The sequence below is a fragment of the Talpa occidentalis genome, unplaced genomic scaffold (genome assembly GCF_014898055.3).
Source record: "Talpa occidentalis isolate TD23 unplaced genomic scaffold, MPIMG_talOcc4v2.1 talOcc4.2, whole genome shotgun sequence".
Lineage (NCBI taxonomy): Eukaryota > Metazoa > Chordata > Mammalia > Eulipotyphla > Talpidae > Talpa > Talpa occidentalis.
In genome coordinates, this window is record NW_023602073.1 from 142805870 (window position 1) to 142824552 (window position 18683).

Here is an 18683-nt window from a genome sequence, read left to right on the forward strand (position 1 = left end):
TCTCTTCTAAAGAGCCTTAACTCTGGGAGGAAGTCATTGAACGGAGTTTACCTCAAGTCAGTGAGAGCGGAGGCTGCACATGTGTGTGAATAGTTCCAGGTCTTGGCTGCCTGCTGCTCAGTCACCTTCACAAAGCCTCCGCGAGCAGCAAGAGTGGGCTGTACTTTCTCTCTGGTGACAGTGAAGTGTGTGATGACAGCTGACCCTGGTCTACAGGGACAGTACTGAGAGTGTCACTAGTGCCTGCGTCCTCAGGCCGAATCTGCTTGATTGTGCTGTTTGACCTGAGGGCGGAACTTTCCATGAAATATTTCAAAAACCCATTTTGATCTAGGCCCCCAAACAGGCTTTTGCTTTTGGCTTTAGCAGACTAACACAGAATATTCTTCTAAACCTGCATTGGCCTTATGCTATAAATATTGATCCTCCTTGTGACCAGAGAGATAAAAATACAAAATGCTGAAATGGTTTTTCTAATCTCTGTCAAACTTTATTCCAGTGGGATCTTTAAGTAGTCGTCCATATTGCATGAGGCCTTTGTGACGAATTTCTATTACTTGGACATATTTGGGGTCGGAAATTCATGTGTTCTTTTGTACCTCCGTTCGACTTAGACATGGCTAGCAAGAGACTGTCCCGCTCTCCGAATTATATCTGTGGAGTATGACACCAGCCTGAGCGACTGGAGAGCGAGGTGCCCTATGGAGAGGTAATGGGGGGCTCTGGGCTAGGAGGGAGGGCCAGGGCCTGGGCCACAGTGGGTGCCTGGGATGAAGGGAGTTTTGTCTTTTGGTGCCACAAACAGGATTTTCATATGAAAAATGGACTTAGCCTTTCTCCTTCCTTCCAGGAGTGGGATAGTGTAAGCCTTAGAGTTTTGGAGTCAGGCCCCTAACCTGCTCCGCTCACAGAGTGGACCCTGGTGACCACAGCACAGTGTCCCTGATGGCAGGGTCAGAGTGAGCCTCTTGCTTTTATGTCCCGTCACACCCACTAGGGGAGCAGAGAAAACACAATGAGCTTTGCAGGGCACTGGCAGGTCCCATGTGCCAGCTGAATACAGGAGGACACTGACCTTCTAGGCACCACAGCCCAGACTGTAGCCGGAGCTGCATGGGCCTCACTGTACCATCTAAGACAAACCACCTGATGGCCTGGGAAGCCTGGCAGCAGAGTTGCGCTAAATCAGTGCCGCAGGCAGGCCCCGGGGCCTGCCATTGTCCTGTGCTCTGACAAGCCTTTATTTTGAAGAAAGGATTCTACAGCTAAACAGTTTGAAACTACCAGAGGAGACAGTTTTGAAGTTCCCTTTTAGTGTGAGCATTAGTTCTTTTGAATTCTGATTTTAACAGGTTTCTAGTATTTCTTTTTTTTTTAAAGATGTATTTATTTATTCATACAAGCACTGGGTACAGTCAGAAGCGCGGGAGGGTGAGAGAATTCACCAGAGCCAGAGCGGGGAGCAGAACAGGCAGAAGGACCGAAGTACACTGCTAAGGGGAGCAGCGGGCAGCAGGAGAGGTCTGCGTGCCATGTGGGACCCTTGCCGGCGGCCGGGGATCAAACCAGCGCTACAGAGGCTGCGGGCAGCTTCGCAGTCCAGCACTCAACCGCTGTGCCACCAGGGGAGGCCCAGTTTCTAGTATTTCTAAATAACAAACCAAAATGGTGAAAGCTTAGGGCCTCCCTGATGGTGCAAGGGGTTAATATGCAACCTGTGAAGCTATCTGCAGCCACTGCAATACGAGTTCGATCCCCGGCCAGGGAGCTACACACATGGCACAGCAGACCTCTCCTGACTTGCCCGCTGCTCCCCCCAGCAGTGTATTTCAGTCAGTCTGCCTGTTCTGTTCCCCACTCTGTCTCTGGTGAATCCTCTCACCTCCCCCACACACACCTCTGGCCTATACCCCAGTTCTTATATGCATAAATAAATAAACTTTTTAAAAAAATGTCAAAAGCTTAGTGCTGGTGGCATAAATGCAAGTAGAACTAAATAGCACTGACAGCTGACTTCACATAGGTGAACTCACAAAAGCCTGGTCTCCATTGCCAGTGTTGGGGGCACTTGGTATGAGTTCCAAATTGGACCTGTGGAAATTGCTAGACCATATTAAATGCTCAAATGATGTTTGTTAGTAAATGGAAGGCTCTGTCTGGGAGTAGCTGTTCCTATTTATGCCGATTACTATTAGAAATAAGGGCCCAGCAAGCGAGTAGGAACACTCCTCCAGGAGGCCCAGCACGGGCCGATAGAGCCCTTGCCTCGCTGGAAGCAGTTTGGGCGGCAGCGGGGTGGCCAGCAACCTCCCTCACGCCAGCTCTCATTGTGTCCAGGAAATCCATTGCATACAGGAGCAACGAACTTCTAGGAAAGCTCAGAGCCGCTGGAGTCGGGGACCGACCGGTGATCTGGGTGTCCCACAGCATGGGGGGTAAGTCTGCTTCATTTCTGCCAAGCGAGCACCTGAGTGTATCGTCCACCATTGGGCTCCTGAAGCTACTGTAGCTGTTTTACTTAATGGTGCCCCTTTTTCCTCTTAATTTAATGTTTTTGACTATGAACAGGGGGGTTAAACATTACTGGTCTCCTTCCATGTTTATCTCCAAGGGAATGACTAGTAACAAACCACATAAAAGGGGTATGAGTGGGTGGCTTAGTGCTTTCAAGTGGTAATGAGCAAACAGCAGCCTTGCTTACATTAGCCTAACTTGTAAATATCCCTCAGCATTCCTGGCTGCTGAGGGGCTCCCCTTTCTTCCCTGCCCCACATCAGAGAGTCCATTATCACTCCAGTGTGAAGGGGGGTGGGGTGGCAGGCTGGGAGCCTGCTGAGGTAGTGTGACCCCTGGTGTCCACACCTTAGGCCCTAATGCTTGTTTGCTGAGCGACATACCAACCCTCTGGCCCTCTCCCCAGGCTGGTCCTTGAGGGCCTTGCTAAGCCCCTGGCCCAGTCTTAGCTGATGAAATGCTCAGGATGCTGGCTTGAGTCAGGCCATTTTGCTGAGACAGGTGGATACAGTCCCGTGTCCTCTAAGACATACTGTGGCCATCTCTGGTCCTCATGTTTCAGTTTGGGTTCCAAGCCCAGAGGGTGGGGGTTGGGGTGGGCAGAAGATGAGGTGCCTTCTCAGGTACAGTTTTCCACAGAAGCTTTGTTTTCCATGGGCTGGATTTTGATTAGCATTGTCCTGACGGGGTGTCCTGTGTGGGCAGCAGGGGGACCCAACTGCTGCATGTTCACTTTGGGGATGGACACCCTGCTTGCGTTGTATGGACAGGGAAGCTCTGAGAGAAAGTCCGCTTTACAGACAAGTTCTAGAACTTCTTCTGTTGATAGGCTTGTACTGTACATTCTGGAGGAGCAGGAGGATTCACCATACTGAAAGCCTCATTTATTAGATTATAGGGAATTAGCATTTAGGCGTCTTTAAAGAAGGCATCCCTTTCTCTGAATTTCCTGTCTTGCCTCTGTTTTTAGAATAGAAGAGGGAAGGGAAATAGCTTGCTTATGCGTTTTCTTCTTCTCTGTGGCTAGGTCTTCTTGTCAAAAAGATGCTGCTGGAAGCCTCTAAGAAGCCAGAAATGAATGCGGTTATAAATAATACCCGAGGGATGATTTTTTACAGCGTCCCTCATCACGGATCCCATTTGGCTGAATACTCTGTCAATATTCGCTATCTTCTCTTTCCCTCTTTGGAAGTCAAAGAACTCAGCAAGGGTAACTACTTTACTTTCTGTCATGAAAGAAACGGGGGTTGTAGTAACATGAGTAACACTGGAGGAGGGAAAAGGCTAACTTGATTATGTCATCATTTGCATAAGAATTGTGTTTAGACTATCATGGCATATTTTGGTTTGGGCTTGATTTTTCTTTGATGCTTCCTCTTTTTTATTGGTGAGCCATTGCTTGCTCAAATGTGGCGATAATTTTAATATTATTTTAATATTTTGCTTTACGCATTATTCCAAATTACCAGTAAACTGTTTATTCTTATGGGTTTGTAAAATTATCAGTGGTTAAAATATACACGCACTTTTAAGATATTTAGCACATCAGTGACAAAGCCTTTTTTCTTTCTCCGGACACCTGTTTATTAGGACCTGGACTCCTGCTTTGGGCTGTAACTTGCCCTTGTCTTTCTGCTCATATTTTCTCTGTTCTGCTTTATGGAGAGCTACTGGACTGTCTCCTAAATCTTTTCTTGAATTTTATTATTTTGCCATCAAATTTTATTTTCTACAAGCTTTCCTTTTTCTCTGACCCATTATCAGAGATGGTCATTTCAAATTATTCTGAAGACACTAATTAGAAGTTTTGCAAAGTTGCTTTCTATCTCGCCCTTTCTATCTCGCCCTGGTTCTCCCGTGCTCGGGCTTCTCTGTGCTAAGCTGTGAGTCTGTCTTCAGGTCGTGGCTTCCCCTCCGCTGCTCTGGTTCTGATTTTGGCTTCCATTTCCTGGTGGAGGCTGGGGACAGGAAGGACCTCCACTCTGTGAGTGCTAGAGGATGGGGTGGCGGCCAACAGAGGGACCCCCAGTCCCCACACACCAAACACCCTGGGCACCGCTTCCTGTCAGTCAGCCACGTGGGAAAAGTCTCCCTCTGTGCCCGCCTTTCAGTTTCAGTTGGGTTTAGCCTCTGCCCTCATCCTAATGGCCTCCTAGGAAGGGGGTAAATAAACAAGCTACCATTCTGAATCAGATCATTAATTTTTTCTCTATAAATGAATCAGGTCAACAGAATTGGTCACAGTCTTGTTTTCTATAATTAACAGATTCTCCTGCACTTAAAACACTACATGATGACTTTCTGGAGTTGGCTAAAGACAAAAACTTCCAGGTGCTGAACTTTGTAGAGACACTGCCAACCTGCATTGGTAGCATGATTAAACTCCACGTGGTGCCCGTGGAGTCGGCAGGTACTCAATTCCCTCTTCGGAAACTTTTTGGCTGTGAGATGCCTGGTTGGTGGTACCTAGTGCTGACTCGTAAACATCCGTTTTTATATTGTTTTAGAAGATAGTTTTGTTAACATCTAGATTCTAATTCTGTTAGTCTTTTCAGCCATAGCTTACCTTGCATTGCCCCTCCACAGCCTTCACGGAATTGAGCACAGATTAACTGGCTCGCTCTGAGTTAGCCTGACATCAGTGTGACTCCGCCGCAGAGCTGAAGAGCAGGAAGTCCTCCTCAGCTGGCTTGACAGGGGCATTTAACAGATAGCTGAATGTGGAGACCCAAACAATCAGCTAAAGTGTGGACACTTTAGTAAATGGAAGATATATGGGAATATTCAAACAACAGAGCTGCCGATGGAGAAAACTAGTATTAAAGAACAGCCTCTTCATAATCCCAGGTGGAGGAAATACCCAGCACCTCCTACCCCTGCCCAGAGCCTCATTCTCTTACAGCCTCTTCTGTTGCTGTGTGCCTGGCAGGTGGCGCTACACTTCACTCCTGAAATGCTTTTCCCTCACCTGGTTGGCTCTGCCTGTCACCTCGGAGGCCAGTTTGGCTGCTGATGGGGTAGCGCTTTGCCATCCTGAGAGCTCCCTGCCGCCAGGGACACTGTGTCTCGGGGTCCCTGGAGCACCAGGCAGTTCTTCAGGCTGCATAGGGAGTCTCGTCTGACTCATTATGTATTATCTAAATAAAGTGAAAAGGACTTATTACTCTGTATGGAAACTTAAGTAGGAGTTACTGGGTTACAGATGTTTAAAAAACAAAGGACTTTGGAAGCTTAAAGCAAATGCAGGTAACATTGTGGGCCAACTGCTTGGAATGACACACTTGTCGTGCCATTTTGGGCCGCCTGGAGGCGCGTCTTCCTTCATAACCATCGCCTGCGCTGCCCCCAGGGCACTGTTAGGTGAAACAGCAGAAATGCACCACATCTTTCAAGTGCAAAATCGTCTCCCCCAACTGCTGGTGGAGACCCTGGAGCCAGGGTCTGTCAGGGGCAGACTGGACCCCATGTGAGGTCATCAGCACGGGAGCTCATGGTGAGGTTTATAATACAAAGTCTAGAGAAAATGTGTAAAGGTTTTGAAGAAGATAGTGCTCCGGCTCTGCTCACTGTTAGGAAGGTATGCAGACATAGATGAGGAGTTTATGAAACGCCTGAGTTTACAATTATTCCTGCTGAGAATCTGTCCTTGCAGTCAGGCCAGTGCAATGTAGTTTAGCCGCAAACTGCAAGTCCTTTATCTCTCGGGAGCCCCTTGTCTCAGCCCTGTCAGCACCTGCCACTACCCCTTCGGCCTCTTTCAATATTCACAGAGGGGATCCTTCTATTAGACTTTCTTGACATTTTTCTTTTCTTCAGATATAGGCATTGGTGATCTAATTCCTGTGGATGTTAATCATTTGGACATTTGTAAGCCAAAGAGAAAGGATGCTTTTTTGTACCAACGCACCTTACAATTCATCCGTGAAACTTTAGCCAAAGACCTTGAAAACTGACAGTTGTCTTCTGTCTTTCATACGTGAAGACAGTGCAAGAAACGTGGCGTTCTCGTTCTTTTTGTAAGCTTTCAGCAATCATGCACCTTCACTAGGACGCCAGTGTGTCTGGAGCACGTGCAGGCGGCAGCATGTGTCCTGTACAGCACAAACACAGCTTGACACAGATGGAAGACCTGGACTGGATTCTTCTGTCTTAAAGGGACTCCCGTGTGTGCCTGTTTGTTGCTGCAGCGTTGCCCCTGGCAACAGGAGCAGCAGTGCGGGTGGAGGAGGACCTGTGTCATCTTGGCCTGTCACGTGCGAGGGCATGCAGGGGGCATGCAGGGGCCTTCTACAAGGAGCCGCCATCAGCCCCCATCCATGTGCCATTTGGAGAGCACCTGGGATGGAGGAGAATGAACTGGGACTGAAAAGACTTTTTGTTTTGGGCTTCCCTGTGTTTTGAAAAACATGTCCGCGTCATCTTAGCCCAGCATGTTAGCATTGCCAGGCCTGCTGTCAGTGAGGGTCACCTCCTCATGAATTTTTATTTTCACATTGCTTGAGAACAAATATTTCTCTTTAAAAAAAAAACTAGCCTGTATTCTGTCCAGCCTGTAGTACGGTTGTTATTTTCCCAGGTAAAGTAGCTAATCCATTGTCTGTGTTAGCTGCATTTAGTATCAAGATTCTTGGATTCTCTCTAAATAAAGTTGGTCAGGTCCTTGAATAATTTTTATTAGTTCCATGTCTTTTATTATAAGGTTAATGAGGAAAAAAGCAATCTCTGGGAAATGACTTTATTCAAAGACCTGCTTTCATAATATGTCATTTCACTTAAAATCCGAGTTTATAAGAACCTATCGAGGACATTAAGTGAGGACTTACTGGATACCTTGCCCATTTGAAGGTGGTAATAACTGACCTCCAGCATGTAGGAAATAGGAACATCTATTGAGGCCTTTTACAAAAATAAATACAGCACTACTGATGACATAACTCACACCCCCCTAAAGTCTCCCCTTTTAATGTAGAGTTCTTTGATTTCTAGTGTATTTGCAGAGCTGTATAACATCAACACTACCCAAGTTCAGAACCTTCATCCCCCAGATAAGCGCAGGCCTGCTGGCGGACATTCTCACTTCCCCACCCCCGTCCCTGGCAGACACTGACCTAGCTCTGTGGGGATACGCCAGCAGCGGTATTTCAGGGATGGCATCATACGCCACGTGGCCTTTTGCGTCTGGCCGCTGCTTTTAGCATGATGTCTCGGGGCTCCTCCAGGATGTGGTGTACATCAGCACCTTATTCTTTCTTATGACCAGATGTTTCATTGTGTGGACTCACATTTATGTCTGTTTTCATCGTTGATGGCCATGTTGGGTTCTTTCCACTTTCTAGTTACTATGAACACTGCTTTGAACATTTATGTGCACATTTTTGTGTGGACATGTGTTTTCCATTCTTGTGGGTATACACTAGGAGTGGGGTTGCCGGATCATGTTAAGCTTGTGCTTACTTGGAAGGTGATGGACATCTGTAGAAGGGATAGGTCAAAAGTACACCTGGAGCACAGCATCTCAGTGTAAAAGGGGTCTTGAGTAAGTCCTGTCATATTGCACAGGTAATGTAACCACGTGATCTGTTACGTAGATTTAGTAATGTAATGGTAGCTAACAACAATGGGGGCTCGCTATTGGGATGACATGGGGAGATCATATAAACATGCTGGTTCCTTTTCTTGTTCTATTTGCCAAGAACCATGACGGATTAATCATTGTTGACATGACTGTTCACTTAACAGAGTAATGAATGAATCACCATTCCTTAAAATCTAATGTCGTCATGATAACTATTCTTTAAAAATAAGGTCTGGGAGAGAGAGCCTGTGTATCACAAAGGTATCTAGTGTTTCTTGCAAGTCATTTAACATTCCTTTTTCTCTGTGAAATGGATAGAATGCACGCATTACTTCAGCAATTTGAGATCTAAGTCAATAATGTTTTTAAAATAATCCTCACTTGAATAACAGTTTGTGGACACAAAGTTGAAAAACAAGTATTTGAAATAGTTTTAAACTTAGACCATCAATAAAGTGGTTTTCTTACGTCAGTCAGCCTTATTTATATATCCTTTCTGGAAAAAAATTTGTAATGAAACCTCATATTGCTTTTCCTCTATGTGAAAGTCTCTTTAAATGATCTTGTTCAAGAAGAAATTAAACATAATATAGGTGTTATAGAGCCTATCACCCAAACCAAGTGTAAATAAAACTCATTTGGAAGTGAAGATAGTTATATTTACTTATAAATCTCGTTCCTTAATCACATTTGCCCCAAACCTTTTAGATCACATTGTTAACCCTGAAACTTAGGGACACTGAATCCCACTTTACCCCAGCGATTAAATGTCACTACAGAGAGTCAGACACAAAACAGAGGGCCATGAGCCCTTTCTCCATATTGTCTCGGCCACTCACCCAGGTTCCACCAAAGGCTGAGGCAGGGAGGAAGCAGCTCTGCTGGCTGGCTGCGCCGAGGCAGGGGTTCCAGCTCCGATTCCTAGTGAGAAAAACAGCACAGTAATGAAGTGGTGTGTATGTCTCTTTGGAACTTGGCTCATGATTTACAATCTCCCTAAAGTTTAATTCCTGGGATTTGAGTTTTAGACACACCTGTTGGAATTTTCATCTCTTTGTAATATTGAATATATTCGTGTATGACTTGGTTTTTATTGACCTTTGGTATAAAATATTATGTCTATGAAAAAAAAAGCTGAATAAATGTCATTTTGAAATACTTAATACCACTGATTGTGCCCTTATATTGAGATGTTGAGCATTCCCAAAAGATAATCACTTAAAATCGATTGGAAATTTGCTTTATGAAAAGTGGCATTTTATAAATTATGGTAATCAAGTAGAAGACATAAAATGACAGTGTAACATCCAAAAAGTAAATCCCCCAGATTCAGAAGAAGCCATTCTTGTAAAAGTTCTAGTTCTTATACTGTTTTCAGCTTTGCTGCAGAGTGTAGAAAGAATGTCACAGAGCCCATGTTCTGGTCCCCAGTAGGGAGACGCTGAGGTAAGTAGTGTTTGTTAGTTTAATGCAGACTTCACATCAGGATCATTAAGTCAAATTTGGAATAAAGCCAGATATGCACTGATACCGAGAACCACGAGAGGGCCTGGATGTGAATGCAATCTCCAAGCATAAAAGGGTGTCGTCGTGTAAGTGTCTGTAATTTAGATTTCAAAATATTTTTAAGTGTTCTGGTCCAAGATGGTGACGTTGCAGTCTACTGAACTCACCTGCTTCCACAGACACCGAGTCTATAGCTACACGTGGAGCCAGTATCTCCTGAAAGAAATGCAGAATCTGGCTGAGTGACTATACACATTGGGTGAATGAGAAAATGCCCACATTGGAACATGGAAGACAGGCTAAGACAAATTCTCCCCATAAGCTCCACCCTTGCACATGAGATACCACAGGAAGGGAACTTAAAACTGCCAGTTTCTCTCTGAGGAATGAAGGGTTTGCACCCAACATCTGATACCCCCATTTTTAAGACTTCCATCTGAAGGACAGATGAACAAAACACCTAGCTTTGGAACTTATAGGGACTTGCATATGCTAAAACCACAAGACCATAGCAAAAAATTAAAGCATTTAATGAGCTTGAGAGGACTGGTTACGCCCCAAGGCTCAGTCAGCATTTCTAACCAGCAGAATTGCTCACCTCACGGTATTTCTCTGGAAGAAGACTTTTTACATACTTAGAAAACTTGGGGCCTCCCTGGGGGCACAAGGGGTTAAGCCTCAACACTATGAAGCTATTGGCAGCTACTGCAGCACGAGTTTGACCCCCGGCCAAGGAGCTGACCCACATAGCACAGCAGACCTCTCTTGACTCGCCCGCTATTCCCCTCAGCATTGTATTTCAGTCAACCAGCCTGCTCTGCTCTCCACTGTCTCTGGTGAATCCTCTCACCCCCCACACCTCTGGCCTATACCCCAGCTCTTATATGAATAAATCTTTTTTAAAAAAAATAGAAGAAACAAAAACAGATAAATTAATACAAAGGAAAACAGAGTCTCAGCAAAACTGGAAGTCGATTCTTAGGAAGGACAATAAAACTGACAATCTTGTAGTGAGACCAATCAAGAGAGGGTGCAGGTTACCGGTGTGAGGAAAGAAAGGTGGTATCATTACAATGCAGGTATTAGAAGATGTTCTGAATACTTGTAGGCCAACATAAATTTTATGTGAAATAGACAATTCCACGAATACTAGAGCTTACCCAGCTTGTTCGGGCAGGGAGGGGAGAACCATCCAGGATGTAGTGCTTGCCCTAACTATTAAAGAAACAGAACCAGGGCCTCCCTGGTGGCACAAGGAATTAAGCACCGCACTATGAAGCAATCCGCAGCCACTGCAGCATGAGTTCGATCCCCGACCTGACAGGGAGCTACCCACATAGCGCAGCAGACCTCTCCTGCCTCACCCACTGCTCCCCTCAGCAGTGTATTTCGTCAATCTGCCTGTTCTGTTCCCTACTCTGTCTCTGGTGAATCCTCTCAACCCCCCATACCTCTGGTCTGTGCCCCAGCTCTTGTATGCATAAATAAATCTTTAAAAAAAAAAAGAAAAAGAACCAGCAATTACAAGTCTTCTCACAAAGAAACTATAGATTGAGTTGACTTTTCTGGTAAACTAATAGAGGAACTAATGCCAGTATTATTGAATTCTTATAGTTAATAGAAAAGAATGTCCCCCCACTCATAAGGTTAGTGTAACTTTGATACCCAAGACATACAAGGATGGTTACAGGTTAATCTCATTTAAAATAGTTGCAAAAATCCTAAATAAAAATATTGACAAATCCAGCAATATTTTAAAGACAATATAACCTGTCCAAGTTGGATCCATATCAAGAATGCAAGGTTGTATTTACCAGTGCAAAAAGTCCATCAATGTAGTTTTGAAAAATTTGTAATAATTTCAATACATCAGAAAACATCTCATAAAAGTCAACAACCATTCATAGAAAAGATAAATTTTATATGTCAGAAAATTGCCTTAATCTAAGAGAGGGTGTCTACAGAACAAAAAATATACATTAAATTTAATGGCAAAAATATTAATACTGTTTGAGAAAAAAATAACAGAAGAATGCCTAATAGCAACATTTCAACACAGTGCTAACACTCTAGCCAGCTTGATAAGGCAAGAGAAAGAAAGACACAAGGATGGAATATAATGAATAAAACCCACTTTGCAGATTATTCAAAAGAATCCAAAAAAATTTCCAAATACCATATTTTATCAACTCTAAGACACATTAAAAGTGTTTTATTTAAAGATTTATTTATGCATAGAACTGGGGTACAGGCCAGAGGTGTGGGGGGGGTGGGAGGATTCACCAGAGACAGAATGGGGAGCAGAGCAGGCAGACTGGCTGAAATACACTGCTGAGGGGAGAAGAGGGTGAGACAGGAGAGGTCTGCTGCACACAGTGGGTCAGCTCCCTGGCTGGGAATCGAACTCAGGCCGCAGTGGCTGGAGATAGCTTGATAGCGCTGAGACTTTAACCCTTGTGCCACCAGGGAGGCCCCAGCACATTAGAAGTATTTTAACTAAAATCTGTGTAACTGGGTTGCATCTCACAATAGATGCTGAGTCATAATTTTGTTGTAAGCTTTCCTCCGTAGTCTATTCCAGGCAGTGTTAGCAACACACCACAGGCTGTGAGGCCCAGCAACATCAACATTCATTTCTCAGAGTTCTGGAGGCTAGAAAGTCCAAGATCAAGACTCCAGCACCATTGGGCCCCGAAGAGGGCTCTCTTCCTGGGTGGATCACAGCCGGCAGCTTCTCACTGTGGGTTTCTTGTAGAAGGTTACTGAGCTCGTTCATGAGGCTGAACCAATCTCCCACAATCTACCTTGAGGAAAGACCTAGCCCCCCGTGGATACAGAGGGGTCTTATCAGATTTCTCCTCTCTCTCTCCGGGAAATCACACAGCCTTGCTTTGCTCAAAGAGAAAAATACAGCAAACCACAAGCCAGAAATTAAAAGAATATTTCATGGCAAAATGTCTAAAGTGCAGTTAGTTATTATCAAGGGAAAACATATAATTTTAAATATCTTTATTGTGAAGACTAAATATAATGAAACCCAGTGCAACTTTTAATTTAAAAAATGAAAGGAACTAGAAGAGGTAAAATGGAAGGCAAATTAAAGATAAGTTGTAGTTAATGAAAAGTGTTAAAAAAATAGAAAAAGATATATAAATTCCAGTGTTATTTGAAAATGCCAATAAAATTGAATAACCCGTGAGAAACCTAATTATGAAACTAAGAACCTAGTGAAGGAAGTGAGAGATGGTTTTCTTCCTTAGTAAATGGAATATTCTAACTACCCCTCACGAAGATGTTGCACCCTTACCTCACGCTACTTACAAACAACATTCCAGATGTTTTGAAGAACAATCTAACACAGATTTATTTAGGTATTTCTATTACCTGCTACTTCTGTTGCTGACAGAATAAAATCCTTGTCATTTAAAGTCCTCTAAAATTCTTTTTTTAAATTTTCTTACAACATTGTGCATTTTTGTGCAGTCATTGGTTGCTCCCCTCAGGTGTAGACCCCATAGTTCTGCTGCCACCACGTCACCTGCCACCTATTACCACAGGCCCCTGTGCTCTTTCCATCCCTGTTTTGATCCTGCCTCCCCCCGCACCAACCCCCTGTGTGCCTCACTTTGTGGTCAGCTTGAAAATTTTGTCTTTTTCTTGACCTTTTGCTGGGTTTCTCTATATTCCACACATAAGTGAGACCATCCGGTATTTATCTTTCTTTCTGTAAAGTCCTCGAAAATTCTTTCGCATTGGCTGGCATCCATTCCATGGACATGAATGTTTGTGCTACTTATCAGCTTCTTAACCCTCTTCCCCCACCCCCACCCCATCTCCCCTGACCCTCGGTTAACTCACCGCTTGGTCATTTGTGCTCTTACCTTGAGACAGGTCTGCCTTGCTGAGAGGGAGTCTTAAACCCTTCTCTTCACTCCTTGGAAAGGGAAGGTCCGGCAGTGTCCTTCTTCCCATGCAACCCCCAGGGCTGCCTGGACTAGCTGTCCTCCCTCCTGGGGGTCATTGAGAACATTCAGGACCTGCACTGAGCTAATCCGCTAAGAACAAACCAGAACACAACTTGAAGGCCATGTGCGCCTCTCCTGCCTCTGGGTTGAAGGTACTCAAACCACAGCAGCCTTCGTAAGTTCTCTACAAGATCTTGGAGAAATGAACTCGGCATTTCTGGAGTCTTAAAGACACACTGGCATAAGGTTATTATCTAGGGTGGGGTCGTGGTCTCAAATGGCAGCTTTTAAGTCATACGTTTTAACCGAATTATTAATTTTCTGTATTTTTTTTCCAACTTAGCTTGACGATTAAAAAACAGTCCCCTAAACAAAAACTCAGCAGAATAAGTAGTCATCACACTTCATCCAGAACAGAAGGCTAGCCAAAGAAGGTACCCAAGGTTCTCGCCACATCTGAAAATAAATTAGTCAAATTAAGAAGAAACACAACATTTAATAGGCACTTTTTACAATTTCAGTATAAATTATCACTTCAAATACACATGACAGGGCTTTCATTAATTGCTAGTCACCCAATACATCATTTTCGCAGCTTTCCTTTCTAAGGAAATTGCTTCTTTATAAAGTGAGTGTTTTAATACATTACTTTGCTTATGCTTATATACATGGCAGGAGAATTTTATTAGATGTCTTGAACTTCAACCAAGTGATGAGTTTTGTGCACCAGATTTAACTCATCTGCCACGTATCTTGACAGTGGCGATGGGAGGTAATTCCCCGAGAGTGTGGCCAGGAGAGGCGATGCTCCCGAGGGCCAGGCTCCTCGCCAACCTTACCTGCATCCACACAGCAGTGCCAGCCACCCAGGGTCAGACTGCTGCATGACTCAACAACACGCAGGACTACTAAATACTACTAAATGTGACACACTAAGATTTCGCCAGTGAATTTACTAGCAAAAATACGCTATCTTCTTCTGCAAACACATTGCAGGCCTGTCACACTCCTTTTAAAATGTAAAGCAATATGGTGATGTCTTTTTCAGTGATTGAGTAAGCAAGAAGGGGTGCTGGAAATGTATAGGAAAGACATTGATAACAACTAAGCCTAATAACCTGCAGATAAGCAAACCTGAGAAGCTGCCTTGTGTGTGTGGGGGGGGGATTCTATACAGGGCCGTGGGGTGCTCTTCCCTGAAGCTACAGCCAGGCAGGCCAGGAGAAAGAAATATTCTTTGTGTAATATACCAGGAAGGATCAATATTCTGGACCAGCTTGAGCTTTCACATGCTGTGTGGTTATTTACCGGGTATGGAATAAAAGGGGAACAAAGAATCCACGAGGTTTCACTGGACAGGGAACAGAGTGTAAACGTTGGCTTAAGTAGCACTCCAGCTCGGGAGCGTCATGATTTACGTGGCATGCAATGAATGTCAGAGACGTGTACGGGAATCTAGCTGGGTAAGCTCAGAGTAAATTACAGGTAGAAGCTCCAGTACATGAGAGCAGTCCCCAGGGTGTACACAGACTCGAGGTCACTGCACCCCATGTTGCTGAACATGGGTCCATGGGAATGTACGGTCCAGTCGTCTGGCTGACCCACTTGCTCTGTTTCAACCTGGTGTCAGTGGGCCCAACCCAGATGTGAAAGCTGCCGTGCCTTTGAGTACCAGCCTGCTGTAGGCATTGGCCTCCAGTGCCATCAAAAAGTCATCCCAAATCCGTAACACAAACAAAATGCAAAAGAAACGCCACCGCATACACACATAAACTGAGCAGCCTTTTAAATTCAACAGACGTGACCTCGTGGGCGTCCTCAGTGCACCCGCCTTCTCTCAGCCACACACCTGATCTCACGGGGGCTCCCCACCCGAGGGGAACCGTGAGAGGCACAACCCTGGAGCGAAACCCATCCTGGTGTCGAGTCACAATCTCACTGAATAAGAGACCCAGTTGTTGTAAACTACAAAGAGTGACAAGTGGGCAGGTCTTTTCAGGGCCTTTAAATAGATGTCTCTTTGACTGGGTCGGGGAGGCCCATGGGATCTTCCCTCTAAGTGAGGCCTGAGGGAACAAGGACAGCCTGAGAGAGCATGGCTGCTGGCCCGTCATGTCTTTGCCAGGGGGTCGAACACCTGCAGCACCGTCCTCTTGTCGTTGTCGCTGATGGTCACCCAGGGACCCGAGTCTTGCTGCCTGTCCTGCGGCGGTCGGTCCTCAGTGGCCAGGGCACCACCCTGCAGGGGGACTGTGTGTGCTCTTCCCAGCCGCCTGCTCCCCGGGTCCAAGGGCTCGGAGCTCTTGGACAGCCAGGCATTATTCAACAGGTTCGGATGCTGGAGAAGGTTCCAGAAAGGATCCTGATGACTGCTGGGCAGGGAGGCCGCCCCTGGCTTGGTCTCCGTGGGGCCATCAGTTTCAGGGCTGGTAGCAGGTGAGGTGCCAGGAGGAGCTGGCTGTGGGAAGAACGCGCCCCCAGAGGGCTGGTGGGCAGGGGGACCCTCGCTGGGGCTGCCCCTTTCCTGGGGGTGCTGAAGGCCCTGGAGGCTCTGGCTGCCGCTCTGCAGAACCTGCAGGTGGAAGGCCGCTGGGGCCGACTTCTTCCTCCTGGGGGGGACCCGGGGTACAAGAGGTGGGACCTCCAGAGGGGGCGGCGTGGTGGCTCCGGTCACAAGAGGACCGTGGCCTGGCGCTGGCTTCCCGCCGCTGGGCCTCCGCTGGGAGCCTTTGCCAGGCTGCAGTGTCCTTGGTTTGGGAACAGGAGGGACAGCAGCTGCAGGAGGGGCTTCGAGGCTGGTCTCCAGGGGCCCGATGGTAAAGTGGACAGCGGGTTGTTCTTCTGGTGACTCGGGCTGAGAAAGGGCATGACAGAGAGTGTAAGTGTGAGGCCGAGAGCGTGGGGAGTCAGGGCTCATGTGACAGTCAGCCAGGAGGCAGAGCCGGGCCGACATTCCCAGATTCAAGATCTGACAATGTCTGGGAGGCGGAAACGTGACTCGGAACGAAGAAGCACAGGCAAGTGCACCAACCACAGCGCCCACGCTCAATGGACGTTTTAAAAGCAGGGCCACAGAGAATCACAACATTTTTCTTTGTTACCTTAAGACATGGGGTTATGTTCTCTCCCGATTCAAAACAGACCTCTCCGGAGGCCACCGCTTTGGTAACAGAGTCTGCACCAGGCTCGGGCGGAGCACCTGACAACTTACAGGACAGCGTGAAGCAAGGGAAGGAGCAGCAGAGACACTTGCTCCTTGAATCTTCGCTATTTAAATACAGAAGGTGCAAATTTTACCCTGGAACGTCACCCTTTCAAAACCAGCACCAAGGCCAGCAGTGCTGGGGGAGGGCAGCTCCGCACAGGTGGCAAGCAGCAGCCTCCCTCAGCCTCCAGGGCGCTGTCTGTCAACTCTTTAGAAAACAAACTGCAGAAGCAAATGGCCCTGCGGTGGGACCAACAGGTGGGTCCATTCCTGCCCCAGCTTTTAAAACCCAAGACACAGCAAGCGCAAGGAAACGGAGGAGGAAGGCGGCCTATTTTGCAAGGCAGGAAGACAGATGGGCAGGAGCAACATATCACAGAGCAGCCACGGCAGCCCACACTGGCTGCAGGAGCGCGGTCACGCCACGGCCGCGCACCATTACCGAGGGTCGCGCCACTAGAGCCCTGAGATCACACGGAAGAGCCAGCCGTCTCTACGGGCGCCATTCTGTGGGCGGCCACTGTCCTGACCAACTCATGCCTTTGAAGCAGCAAGCAAGGCTGGGGGGCTTGGGCGTGAGAGCGAAAGACAACCTGCAAGAAAAGTGGCAAGAACAGCCCCAGCGTCCAAGGTCACCAAGGGCCATCAAACCCTGATCCAGCAAGCATGACTGCTTCTCTGACACCAACAAAATCTCCAGGAGAAGCCGTGTGCACGAGACACAGGCCATGCACGCATGGGGACGCCTGGACAAAGGCACCCACGTGGCTTGATTTCAGGACAGAAGCAGAACACGAAGGAAGTGTGACACCGCCAAGCTGTTCCTGTCCTGTTTTCCTGCTCAGCCAGGGCAGCAGGGACACACAGGGGAAAGCGCCAGGGCGGGGCTGTATCTGGGACTCGGGAGGTGCGTGGACAGGCCCCAACCTGGCTGGGACAGTGCCGGCCAACAGGACATTGGGGCAACCCAGGAGGAGGAGGCTCGGCCGGAAGGTTCTTACCTTTCCTGTCCTCCTCAAGGTTGGCTTCTTGATGGCAGGAACTCTGGGTGGAGGGCGCCGGGGCAGGATGGGGGGCACCCCCACTGGTGGCTCTGGTTTGGAGGAGCCTTGGTCTCTCAGAGCTGAGGCACTGAGGGCTTCCCCTAGGGCACCTGAAACATACAATTGCAGGCTCAAGTGTAAAAGACCAGGCAATTTGCTGTGGGACTTAGTCTTGGGACCATCCCATCTGTATTCTGAAGGAATGAGTCAGCGCAATGTCTTTCATTGTTTATAAAAAAGCAGTCTTTGAGCGAGGTTCAGTCCTAGCTTCTCATTCTTGTCTTCCCCATGGGGGTCCGAGGATGGCCCCGAGGATGGCCCCGACCCAGCAGGGTCCATGACCAAGAAAATGTGAAGTTGGAGCCCAGAGGAGATTTCAAATTTCAAACCTCTTCTAATCTCTATATATTTACAGAGACACAATTCACATACCATGAAATCCATCACTTAAGACTATATAATTCAGTGGTTTTTAATAAATATGCATTGCGCAACTATCCCTGCTGTGTAATTCCAGAACATCTTCACACATGTGCCCATACCACCTGCTCCCGTCTCCTCCTCTCCAGCCTAGGCACTACTAACAGCTTCCTCTCTTCATGGATTTGCCTATTCTAGGTACTTCATTTTTTTTAAAGATGTATTTATTTATCCATACAAGAACCAGGGTACAGGCCAGAGGCGCGGGAGGGTGAGAGGATTAGCCAGAGACAGAGTGGGGAACAGAACAGGCAGACTGATGAAATACACTGCTGAGGGGAGCAGCGGACGAGACAGGAGAGGTCTGCTGTGCCATGTGGGATTCTCACCGGCCGGCAGGGATCAAACCTGCATTGCAGAGGCTGCAGACAGCTTCACCTTCACGGCGCTGTGCT

General features: G+C 46.8%; 2 protein-coding genes across 10 annotated transcripts in view; one reads left to right on the forward strand and one right to left on the reverse strand.

Annotated features, from left to right (window-relative positions):
* The window catches only part of SERAC1 (serine active site containing 1), a 131893-nt gene that overhangs the window by 30987 nt on the left and 82223 nt on the right, over window positions 1–18683 (forward strand). For 6 of the 8 annotated variants that reach the window (XM_037520597.2, XM_037520594.2, XM_037520598.2 and 3 more), the window contains 5 exons: window positions 615–709; window positions 2338–2435; window positions 3542–3724; window positions 4781–4924; window positions 6331–9243. In XM_037520597.2, coding sequence (XP_037376494.1) covers window positions 615–709; window positions 2338–2435; window positions 3542–3724; window positions 4781–4924; window positions 6331–6467 — 657 coding nt within the window. In that variant the 3' untranslated portion in view covers window positions 6468–9243. Of the gene's footprint in view, window positions 1–614; window positions 710–2337; window positions 2436–3541; window positions 3725–4780; window positions 4925–6330; window positions 9245–18683 lie in introns of those variants that run through there. The other 2 variants (XR_008552819.1, XM_037520596.2) reach the window with 2 other exon arrangements.
* The window catches only part of SYNJ2 (synaptojanin 2), an 87022-nt gene continuing 81793 nt past the window's right edge, over window positions 13455–18683 (reverse strand). For both annotated transcript variants that reach the window (XM_037520600.2, XM_037520599.2), the window contains 2 exons: window positions 17767–17918; window positions 13455–16414 (listed from right to left, as the gene is read on the reverse strand). In XM_037520600.2, coding sequence (XP_037376497.1) covers window positions 15671–16414; window positions 17767–17918 — 896 coding nt within the window. In that variant the 3' untranslated portion in view covers window positions 13455–15670. The remainder of the gene's footprint in view (window positions 16415–17766; window positions 17919–18683) is intronic.